This window comes from Periplaneta americana, chromosome 15, assembly GCF_040183065.1.
Source record: "Periplaneta americana isolate PAMFEO1 chromosome 15, P.americana_PAMFEO1_priV1, whole genome shotgun sequence".
Classification (NCBI taxonomy): Eukaryota; Metazoa; Arthropoda; class Insecta; order Blattodea; family Blattidae; genus Periplaneta; species Periplaneta americana.
Window position 1 is genome coordinate 133,880,600 of NC_091131.1, and position 12,783 is coordinate 133,893,382.

The window sequence follows — 12,783 nt, forward strand, 5'->3', positions numbered from 1 at the left end:
TAATCATCTTGAAATCTATTATTAAAATGTCAGATGATTAAATACAAAAATGGAGGAATGTTTAAAAAAATGTAATAATTAATAATTATAAAATTATCTGTCTTACTGAAACATGGATACATGAATATTATTACTTAAAAATGTTGTGATTCAGTCATGTGACTTATCAATTTTAATGTAATCTACAATATAATTTACATTACATACATTTGTTGTGAACATTTTCACCTTAAGTCCGGTATCTTCAGACAAATAAAAAGAATTTAAATATCATATGAACAAATTGCATAAATATTCTAAGTTACATATACATATAGTGTGTACAAAAGGTTACATAAGTCATTGTCTCTGTTAAAATTACATGGATTGAAATACATATAAGAAAAGGTTAAAAATTATGATGTACTTAGGTTAAAACAATGTTATTTTGTAAAAAAAATAAATAATAATAATTTTACGCCTTGCGTTTTATATTGATGTGAATTTCACTGAATTTGTTGTTTATCATATCTTTAATTTTTTACATTGAATATACCGTCATTAATTTATAAAATTACAGAGTAATATATGGGTAAATCCACGGTAATGGACGGGACAATCATATAAGTTATTCAGTATCATATATATTTATTTCGTATGGAAATTATTTCATATACAAAATAAAAGTCAGAATGCCTGCATCAGGTAATAAGCTGATATTATTTCTGTGAAGTGAATTAAAACATAAAAACTTTATACCAATTTCAGAGTGTCTTAAACACAATACAAATGCTGTCCACCTTTTCGAAAGACCTGTAAAGAATGAAATAGGAAATATGAAAAGAGTTATTTATTTATCTGATGGGGCTAGTGCCCAATACAAAAATCGAAACAATTTTGTAAATCTGTGTTTTCACGAAGAAGATTTCGGCGTAAGTGTTGAATGGTATTTTTTTTTTTTTTTAACTTCCCCAGGAAGGGCCCTTGCGATAAGATTAGCGGCACTACTAAAAGGCCAGCAACAACAGCAAGCATTCAGCCACATCAGGACTCCATTACAACACCAAGATAATTGTTTGAGTGGGCTGAAAAGAATATTGGTGGAATTGATTTTCTATTTTTGACAAATTATGTGTATAAAAATGAATGTGACTTACTGCAGTCTCCATATGAGGGGACAAAAGCAGTAAGTGGCACGAGAACACTACATGCTTTCATACCTGTTTCAAAATCTGAAGCACTAGTTAAAGATTAATCTTTGTCCCACGAAAGTATATGTGTATTTATTTGAGTTGCTTAAAAGTACACTTCAGTTATCTAATCCGGTTGACTTGCTTTTTGTGTGTTTTAAATTAGTTTTGTGGAATTTTATGTTAATAATTGTGCTTCAAAAGTGTTTACATATTTCATAAGTTGACTTTATGGTGTATAACATACTGACACTGTGTGTACACACGTATCCATACATAGTGACGCGGTCTTGCAGTGACGCTCCTACTCAACAGCGTGTGCCCGGCTAGATAAGTTAATTTATTGCAAATTCATTTAGATATATCCCATTCTGAAATTTTGTTTGCATATAGTTGAGAAGCTAAGTAATGCAGTGAAATTTTCTATATTTCGAAAAGAGTTGGCAAACTTAAAAAGAAAAAATTTTAAAATACTGTACTGGGTATATTTTCGAGAAAAAAAATACAACATAAACTTTTGTGTAATCGAAGGCTAGATATTCTAAAAGTACATCTTATAAGCTTTAATATGAGCCTAATTTGAATAAATTGCGTTAATTAGTAACGGAGATATTACAGTTTATATATAACAATGTGCGCGCTATTTGTAAATTTTGAATTTAAATACTTTTCGAAAGAATCAAGTTTTATGAAAATAAAAATGTACGTTTATTTTATTTTTGTTCTTTCAATTGAATAAAAAAGTTTGACAAATCAAAAACATCAAGGTTAAATTTCCTTTAAATTTGTCCGGTTTGATGTGGAATGACTCTTATTCTCATGTAAGGTTCTTAAAGGTGACATTGTCAGTCTTTCTTAAACAGTGTCAACTTACAATTCCTATGAAGGACACGAGACATTACAAACTCTTCTATATTAGGAATTCTAAATCTTTCTCTCCAGTCTCCAGATGTATTAAAAATGCTAACCTACATGTAGGTGATTTCGTTCCATTCAGTGTATTAGAACATGGCAGTGTCATTTGCTTTAATATTATTTGCATAATCTTTCCACACAAATTGGTAATACTTTTTGTAAGAATTAACTTCTTTCTATAAAATTTAATAGTATTGATTCTTGTAAATTAATCATTGTAATCTTTGTCGTGCATCCCCTGCTGTACTTACGGTAGCAATAACATGAGTTGCTGCCAGGATGTCAAAAGGAGGATAGCACTGGCAAAGGAAGCTTTTAATAGAAAAAGGTGCATAATCTGTGGACCTCTGGAAAAAGAACTAAGAAAGAGACTAGTGAAGTGCTTTGTGTAAAGTATGACATTTATGGGGCAGAAATATGGACATTACGACGAAGTGAAGAGAAGCAACTGGAAGCATTTGAAATGTAGATATGGAGAAAAATGGAGCATTTGAAATGGACACACAGAATAAGAAATGAAGCTATGTTGGAAAGAGTGTGCAAAGAAAGAATGACACTGAAACTGATCAAGAAGAGAAAAAGGAATTGGTTGGCTGAGAAAAAGCTGCCTACTGAAGGATGCACTGGAAGGAATGGTGAACAGGAGAAACATTTGGGCAGAAGATGATGTCAGTTGATGGAAGCCATTAAGATATATGGGTCATATGCAGAGACTAAAAGGAAGGCAGAATATAGGAAAGATTGGAGAATGCTGGGTTTACAATGAAAAACCTGCCCTTGGTCAGAAAACCATGAATGAACAATAATAATAATAATAATAATAATAATAATAATAATAATAATACCGGTAATAGTAATAGCAGAAGCAAACTAGAGGAATGGATTAATGGAACTGGCTTCACTAGAATCTTAACCAACTCATAATTCTGAACAGTAGCATTCTGTATACTGAGGACATTATGAAATTGTTCCTGTACACGAACATGGAAACATGTAGCAAGAACTAAGTGCAACATCAATGATTAGGGACACTATGAAAGGGTGAATAAAATACCTATGTATATAAAAGTCGGTAAATAAAACTCTGTAATTTGTGAAAAGAGTCTTGTAATTCGTTAAAATAGTCGTTATTTAAATATATAAATCGTAAAAAAATGTTTATTTAAACATGTAAATTGTAAAGAAAATGTTTGAATTTAAACTTCTAAAAATAGTTGTAATAAAACACTCATTCCCCTACATGCTTCCTGGTAATAATAAGGCCAATTACACAGTAGATGGAGAAAAGTGTCACGTAAATATCAAAAACATTATGCCTATGTTCATTTGCAAACTATGTTAGGCCGTTTGACTGCCAAATTATCAAAATACATTATTCATTAGTCTTCGTTGCTTACTGTTGCTTAAAATGTGGTAGGTTACATATCTTTTATACATTTATTCTTATTGTGTTAGTAAGTAATGAAACTAAGAATTGTGCATGTGTGATACACAGAGTTTCATTTATCACAGCAGAGCAATCATACATTCCACATAAAACATGGAAGACAAATCCATTTTCGTACTTATTTTGAATGTTTCATTGTCGAAAATAAAATCATAGAATTTCGTGACTGGTGAATGTACAATTCAGCTATATTTGTAAAAATAATCGCGTTTAATGCAAAATACTCCAAAATTCGCAAGAAACAGGAAAAACGAGAAAAAATTGTCAACATCACAATCATAAAATGTATCTACAGAACAAGTCTCATTCATACTTATAACAATTTTAACTCTCTGACTCAATTAGCAGAAGTTCGTGAAAATATCATTTGCGAAAATCAGATGTCCCTAGCAATGATTTATTATTGTTCAATTAACATAATTTTCTATATTAATGTTTCATGTATACTTATTAAAAAGTACTGTTTTCTAAATTAACCATTTTAAATTTTGTCATAGATAAAGTTGATAGTGCTTAAAGACTTTCAAAAAGGACTTGTTTATTGTGCAAAAAAACTCAAGATTTTGAGAAGAGAGCATAAACAATGTAAAAAATAAGAAAAACTGGCTTTCAGAAAAAAGAAATTTGTGATTTGTCAGTGCCATCATTGGCACCCATTATTACTAAGTACTAATAGTGTCATATCCATCTTCGTAACTTCTTTGCAGTAGATGAAGTTTAGATCAATCAATCTTTTAATGTATCCAGCTGTTTGCTGACAACATAAAGTCCACTATAGTCCAATGTAGTCTATTCAGTTGTTGTTTTTCGTGAGAAATGAGGGGTATTTTGATCAGTGTTCATTATAGATGCCTGTTGCTAGTAACCAGAGTTGGGGTGTAGTCAATATATACTGCAAGGCTCTGTCTTCTGCAACTGATACTGATGATTTTAATTTATTTCTTTTGTGGTTTATGGATGGACAGTATAGAAGAATGTGTTCAAGATCTTCATCATGATTATTACACCACAGACAAATAGGATTATCAGAAATGTGAAATCAGTGTAGGTACAATTGTGTGATAATGTGACCTGTTCTGGCTCTTGTTAAAAATGTTTGAACATGTCTGGGCAAGTTTTTGTACATTTCCAGGTCATTTGGTTTCTTTTGTAAAATTTTTCCTTTGTCAGAAGAGAGCTAATTGTTGATCTATAGGGGTTTATAAAATGAGACTTTACTGAAGGAAAAGCACTGGATAGAGATATCACTTGAAGAGGTCTTGATTGCAAATATGTTGCCTGTTTTGCAATGTTATCGACTTTCTCGTTTCCAGGTATACCACAATGACTAGGAGTATGAAGTTTAGATAAAATGTGTTGTATTATAATTCCTGCTATGTGGGTTTCAGGTCAGCCTCATTAGATGTGGAGCCATTGTACACATTTCGGTGCCACACTGGACCAGTATTGTGTTTGGCAATGAGTGCTACAGGGGAACAGTGCTACAGTGGAGGTTTGGATGGTGCCATCCACTGCTGGAATCTACCCTGTGCCAATATAGATCCTTATGATTCATTTGGTAAGTCTTTAAAATAATTATTTGTTTTAATATGAGGCAACAGAATTATAGTTGTGCTGTGTGGTCGTGCGATTACAATTTTTTCCATTGGGTTTGAAGTGTTTGATTTCACATCTCGTTGATGACATTGGGTTTTTAAAGAAGGATAAAATACTTTACTATAATTTTCGTCAGATTAAATAAAATTATGGGCCTATCTCAGACATTTATGGAACAATGAAAAACTCTCAGACAAAATTACCAGCCAGTTGTTCATTGCATCACCACATTTTGTGCTTTGAACTAGTGTCTTAGTTGATATCACAAATTATATTGCAGAACATCATATTGTGAGATAGTTGTCTTTGGTGAACTTGTAGTTTGATCCAAGATTTGCAAGTTCAAAGCTGGCAAAGGATGATTGGTTTTAAAAGGTGATGAAACCCTAACTATGGCTTCCAGGAGAGAAGGAAAAAGCTGTGAGCTCCATGTCGTAGATTTACAACATGTGACCCATGTCGTAGATTTACAACATGTAAAAGAATCATGTCCCTGATACAGGACTCCAGACAAAATTTTTTTGGGCATATCTCGTCCACTTCGGAATTTGGCAGTAGCATACTGGTTATATTAATGACCTTAAGTGCACATGGTTGTTCCACCTTCCACACCTAATCAATACCATATTATCTTGTGATATCACAGAGACTTCTCAAGAATAAAAGGAGGTAAAATAAAGTAGGACACTGTAGATATTGAAAAGTTGCTGTGTGTAATGGACCTGGAAAGAGACTACTACTTTAAATTCTTTTATATTTTCATGTGTTTGTGTGTGTACGCGCATAGGTGTGTATGTAACCAATGCCCAGACATTTGGCAATGAAGCCATTAGTCTTCTTGTACTCCAATACTTTGCACCAATTTATCAGTACAGTTTTTAAAATGTTCCATATTAATTTTTTATTGTGTTGCATAGTATACAGGGAAGGTGTATTGAATACTGGTATTCTGTTTGGATGACTTCATTAAGAGTCATGTTCTGTCATTAATCTAAACGAAATGATAGCATATTTTTGTGGTGCTTGTGGAATTTCTTCAGGATTTCTTAATATTATTTTTCATGATTTGCCTTTAATTTTATCCTCTATTTTTTTTCTGGATCAAATTAAATTTGTTGAGCATGATTTGTTCTTTAGGATGGAAAGAAAATGCCTGGCTTCATTTCTGTATCATTGTTGTACCTTTTTTTGCCCGGGCATTTGTTACTTCACTTCCATAGCTATATTGTAATGTGAGACTCAAGGTATTTATTGTGTACTAATGATCTTTTTCAAATTGATCATATAATTTATCATTTTTCTATATTCCCGGATTTTGACATTTTTTAAAGTTGCTGATCCAGCTATTGCTTGTATGGCGGCTCACGAATTTGACATAATTACAACATTTTGAAATTTATTTATTCTGTATAACAGATTCTACAAAGTTATGTAGATAGTTATTATTTCTTCATCAAAATTTGTTGAATATGGATCAACGTTAGGGTAAACTGAAAAAAGAGGGCAAGTAACTCCAATTTTTTTTTTTTTTTTTTTTTTTTTTTTTTTTTTTTTATCTAAACATAAGTTATGTTCTGTTGATTGTTAAGTGGGTTCACTACTAATATCTGGTTTTCTGCCAGCTGCGGGATTTCTAACTCTTGTTTTATATCTTTCACAACAGTAAAAAAAAAACTCTTTTGTATTTTGGGTCTGTTCACTGGCACCCTTTGTTTCATACTGTATTAAAGCTTGTTTTTCTAACTCCTTGCAAATATTTTGTTGTTCATAATTGCTTCCATAATGGTAGTTGGAGTTGTCTTCACTACACCAGTTATTAATCTTAAAGCCTGATTTTGAAGCTGATTAAGTTTTTCCAGTTTTCTTTTTGGACCTGCAGTGCCTCAAGCTTGTGTGGAGAGTGTTCGAGGGAATGTTTACTGAACTCACCAAAGAAATCATTGCGCCTATTAAGCCAGGTGACTACTCATATGGCACATGTCAGAGAGCATATCTTTGTTTTCCACTCTCGCTAAGAAAGAGCTAGTTGTCTCCAGCTTTCTCACTATCGACAAAATTGTTGGTTTGGTTGGAACGTTGCACACAGTGAATTTAGTTCGAAATGCCCATTGCATTTCAACCAGGGAATTTTCATCCAGTATGTTTTCAGCACAAAAACACTTTCAAAGTGAGTACTGCATGTTTGTGATATTACAGTGAACTAATCACTACATACATTCTGCAATAATAGCCAATATCAATATCAACACTGGATGACAATCGTGCCAGGGGTACCAATATAAATTCTCCCAGAACCACAGAAATCATAATACAGTAGAATCTCATTAGTACGATTTTCTAGGGACAAAAAAATTTGAACGTCATATACTGGAAAACGTACAACTGAAAAACATTTTTATTCTTATCTGCGTTAAAAGCATCATTTGAGCTGTACTTTTCTGTAATGAAAGTGTCGTATTTTTCCACAATTCGACAGTGTCAGTATTCACACTTGCAACCTCGCCTCGGAAACATCTGTACGTTAAGACTGTGATGGTTCTTGAACCTTTCAGTTCAACTGTTTGAAGCTTTGAAGTCCAAAAGTCCCTTTTGTAGTGCTAAATGTGTTGAACCATGGTGCCATCGATTGGTGTATTCGAAACACAGACTTGTTGGAACCATTTTAGTAACACGTTTTCTAACTCTGGAAACTGACCCTCATGTACACGTTTTTGTTTATCGCTTTTTCCTTCTAAATAAGGTGCTTCGAGATATATTCTCTTTGCTGACTCGTATTCAGTATTGATGGAGGAATGTGTTGAGTACCCGCGAAATATCAACATGCTTCATGTGTGCGTTGCAGTCCACTTCTTGAATTATGTTCCATTTTTCTTCATTCGTAATAAGCCTTACCTTTTTTTTTATTCATGGCATACAAACTCGTGGCTTACGTACAAACTTCCACTAACAATGAAACAAGTTACTGACGATACTATCGGACTTCGTCCTCCTTTGTCTTCTTCTAACGGAAAGGAAGTAGCAGCATGCTGCATGCCTGCGCGTTCGCGTAGGCTGCAGAGGTGAGGGTTGAGAGTGAGAGAGAGAATGCATGCATGCGCGATGTGCAATTGCTTATCAATATGGCACTGACCGCCAAGTTTGAACACAGTAAGCGGGAGATGTCAAATGTGTAAACGGGTAATTTTAATATATGTTTAATGGAATTAGGGCTAGGAATTCCAAAAATTGACGTGCTAAACAGGAAAACATGGTAATGAGGAATGTGCTTACGAGATTCCACTGTATTCAATTTCGAGTTTACATTAACTCCCAAAGAGAAATTATAACTCATTAAATTGGTAAAGGTTTATATTTATATTTTTTTACTTTATTTTATTTTGCTAATACTTGTGACATAAAATATAGTATACACAGATAAAATTTGCTTGGACTCTCACTTTGAGAGAGGAACAGAGATTAAGGGTGTTTGAGAATAAGGTTCTTAGGAAAATATTTGGGGCTAAGAGGGATGAAGTTACAGGAGAATGGAGAAAGTTACACAACGCAGAGCTGCACGCATTGTATTCTTCACCTGTCATAATTAGGAACATTAAATCCAGATGCTTGAGATGGGCAGGGCATGTAGCACGTATGGGCGAATCCAGAAATGCATATAGAGTGTTAGTTGGGAGGCCGGCGAGGAAAAAGACCTTTGGGGAGGCCGAGACGTAGATGGGAAGATAATGTTAAAATGGATTTGAGGGAGGTGGGATATGATGGTAGAGACTGGATTAATCTTGCTCAGGATAGGGATCAATGGTGGGCTTATGTGAGGGCAGCAATGAACCTCCGGGTTCCTTAAAAGCCAATAAGTAAGTAAGTACAGATAAAATTTTAGCTTATTCGTGAAAGAGTAGAACTCATGCTCAGAGGCGGATTCCTGATTTTAAATTAAGAAGTATATAATACAATTTGTTTTATGTCTATTACACAATAAGAATATATAAATTTAAATTTACAATTTTTTATTATTTATAAAATCCATACATAACTTTTTTAATTTAATACTATAACTATTAGAATTGACAAGATTAGGATATTTAAATATAAATTTGTTATATACAGGGTGATTCAGACCACCCGTAACAGTAATTTATTTCGGAAACTAGTGCATTAAAATTTTCGAGACAAAAATATTTACTATTAAAGCACATGTGAACTTTCACTTGAGCTTGATTTCATCTATCAGCCTTGACAGGAAGTAGAGTCAGTGGCGTATTACTTTAAAATTTCAAATGGAGTCGTGGTCAAATATGGTACCATTTGATAGAACTCTTTAAAACAAACAACTTTCATAGGAAACGTTTTCATCAATTCCTACTCTTTCAATGAGGAAACGTACGAAAAGATAATGTCATTAATACTGAGAAATGTTACGAAAAGAAAATGGCAGAAAGAACAGGAAACAGATTTTAAAATAAAAAATACAGTTTTAGACTCAATTTTATTTGTGGATGACCAGGTTCTGATATGTATCTCAGAAGTTGAACTACTAAAGTCCTTATTTAAAGTAAGTAATGTATGTAAAGAATTTAATCTAAAAAATATCGAGCAACAAAACTAAGGTTTTAGCACTGAAGGAACCACAGGCAATAAGAGCAAAAATTATATTAGAGGGAAAGTTAATAGAACCAAGGTTGTAACATTTCCTATCTTAATAAAAATGACGCTACAAATAAAACAAATAAATTCAATTATATGTGGTACAATAAAAAGATACTTAAAGAACACCAGAAAAGAAACACCACACCGAGAACATATGGTCTTCCCAAAATTCACAAAGAAGGCGCTCCCCTCTGACCGACAGTGAGTGCCATCAATTCACCTACTCAGGCCCTAGCTCATTTTCTGGCTACGAAGCTCCAACCCCTCACTGAAGAAATCAAATCCAACATCAAGGATTCAGGGCATTCCATCAAGATTATGGACGAAATTAAGCTACAGGACGGAGATCTACTAGTCAGTTTTGACATAACTTCGCTGTTCACCAATGTTCCAGTCAACGAAGCCACCTACGTCACACACCAGAAACTCATAGCTCAAGATCTGCCGACAGAATGGGCAACACTCTGTTTACAATCCACCTTTTTCCAGTTCCAAAACAACTTCTATGCTTAGAATGAAGGTCTGGCAATGTGTTCCCCATTATCACCCATAGCAGCCAACATTTTCATGGAAGCCTTCGAAATTGAAGCTTTAGCCAACATACAACCATCACCCTCACATTGGTACAGATACATTGACAACACATGTGCAATATGGCCACATGGTGAAGCAACCTTGCACATGTTTCTGACCAACCTCAACGCACAGCATCCCAGCATACAGTTCACCATGGAATTAGAACACGAAGATCAACTTCCGTTCCTGAACGTACTGGTCAAGAAGAGAAGTGATGGCTCCCTTGGCCACTCGGTTTTCAGGAAATCTACCCACACCAATAGATACTTACACGCCTCGTCACACCACCACCCAGGAGTCAACGGTCATCAAAATTCTCACCGAGTGCACTCATAGAATTTGTGACTCTGACAACCTACGAGCAGAACTTCAATTCCTACACAAAACCTTCAAAAACAACGGATATGACAACAACACTATAAGGAAGTCCACATACAAGAACTCATGACCAGAAGCACACGAACAAGATCCTGAACCTATAAACATGAAACAGAAGGCCTTCCTCCCATACATAGAAGGAACCACAGACAGAATTGGGAAATTACTGAAGAAATTCATTATCAAGATGGTATACAATGCCCCACACAAGATCTCCCACTCGTTAGTAAAAAGTCAAAGATAAACTTCCATACCTCGAATTAGCCGGAATATACATGATCCCTTGCTCCTGCAGTCTAAAATACATAGGCCAAACTGGACGTACGGTGGAAGATAGAAGGAAGGAACACATCTGACTCTGCAAATATGGACCATACGAAAAATCAGCTATAGCCTTACACTCAGCAGATTCAGGCCAGGCCATCGATTTTGACGATATCAAGATAATAGATAAAGAAAACAACTTATACAGAAGACTGGTCAAAGAAGCCATCCATATCAAACTACACCCCAACAACATTAACAAGGACGATGGGTTACAACTCAGAAACTCATGGGGAAGTCTATTCCAAGATCATTCTTAAGAACGAGAAACCAGATCTCCACATGTATGCAGCGCCCCTTCATCCAGACATCGGGCACAGAATCAAGATCACTCTTTCGGACCTTATGAGGGCCAGTCTTTAATATGAATACTCCCCTCCATACAGACCTCAACCGGATTGGACAATGAAGAACCAATCAGATGCCAGAAGGAGAACTTATGACCTATCACCGAAAGTCCTCCCCCCATTGAGACTCGTGTATATATATATATATATATATATATATATATATATATATATATATATATATATATATATATATATATACAAGCTCACACACAATTTCTTTATCCAATTTGCTTAGCTCTGAAGATGACCACAACACAGTGGTCGAAATGTCAGCCACCAACATGAAGACAACATGGTATAAGCCCCAAAGTTTATCCAGAGAGCATGTACACCAGCCGCGGAAGCCTATGCAAACATTTGAACAAAATTAAAGTTTTATAAAATGATGACTGTTCCCATACTGATTTATGGAGCGGAGTTTTGGACACTAACTAAAAACGAAGAAAGAAAAATTGAGGCCACAGAGATGAGATTTTTAAGAAGCGAAGATAGGAAGAGAAGCAGAGACAAAAAGAAAAAATATATCAATATAGAATTAATTGGGAAGAACATGTGAAGCAAATGGAAGAACACCGTTTCCTGAAACTAGCTTTCCGATATCAACCACGTGGTAGAAGAGATATTGGCAGATCCAGGAAGAGATGGATCCAGCAATAATAAATCACGAGACCGGAACGAGCCTTTCATGGCTTATTTCTTCAAGATGATAATGATTATGATGATGACAATATATTCAGGATTTGTTTGGATCAAATTTCTGCACTTTCAAAGGAACAACTAAAATTCTTTCAATAATTTATCATAATACACTGCTCTCTTAAATTGACTGAACATACTGGGAATTAAACCAATGACTTCCTCAAAATACGCTATGAAATGTTTAATTTTAAACAATTTTTATCTCGAAAAGGAAGCAAAAACGAGCAAAATTGTATTAAACGTTTTTTGCTTGAAATATCTCAAAGAATAACCCCTTGAAATTAATGACATTACTTATGGTTCACTCTGTATATACTTATATGATCCAGCACATAGGCACACTGTTAGCTGAATGGCTAGAGCATCTGCTTTCCGTGCTTGTAACCTGGGTTTGAATCCTGGTGGGTCTAAGTGAAATTTGTGATGGACGAAGTCTGTGCTTAGTGATAGGTTTTTGCAGGTTATTCCCATTTTACCTGCCAGCATTCCACCATTGCTGCGTTAATCATCATCGTCATCATCATCATCATCATCATCATCATAATCATCATCATCTTGCTGTGCTATTTATTTACCTTTCATGATGCATCAAGGGCAATGCCAATGGCAGGAAAAAGAACTGTAGCTTTGACACATAGCTCATAGAATGAGTGACATGAAGTAAAGTACCTGCCATTGGAGGAAA

The 12,783-nt window shown here is 34.5% G+C and overlaps 1 protein-coding gene across 1 annotated transcript in view; it reads left to right on the top strand.

Moving 5' to 3' along the window:
• Nucleotides 1–12,783, top strand: part of Cka (Connector of kinase to AP-1) — a 169,749-nt gene that overhangs the window by 114,145 nt on the left and 42,821 nt on the right. The window contains exon 9 of the mRNA XM_069848173.1: nucleotides 4,920–5,089. Within this exon, the coding sequence (XP_069704274.1) occupies nucleotides 4,920–5,089 (170 nt within the window). The remainder of the gene's footprint in view (nucleotides 1–4,919; nucleotides 5,090–12,783) is intronic.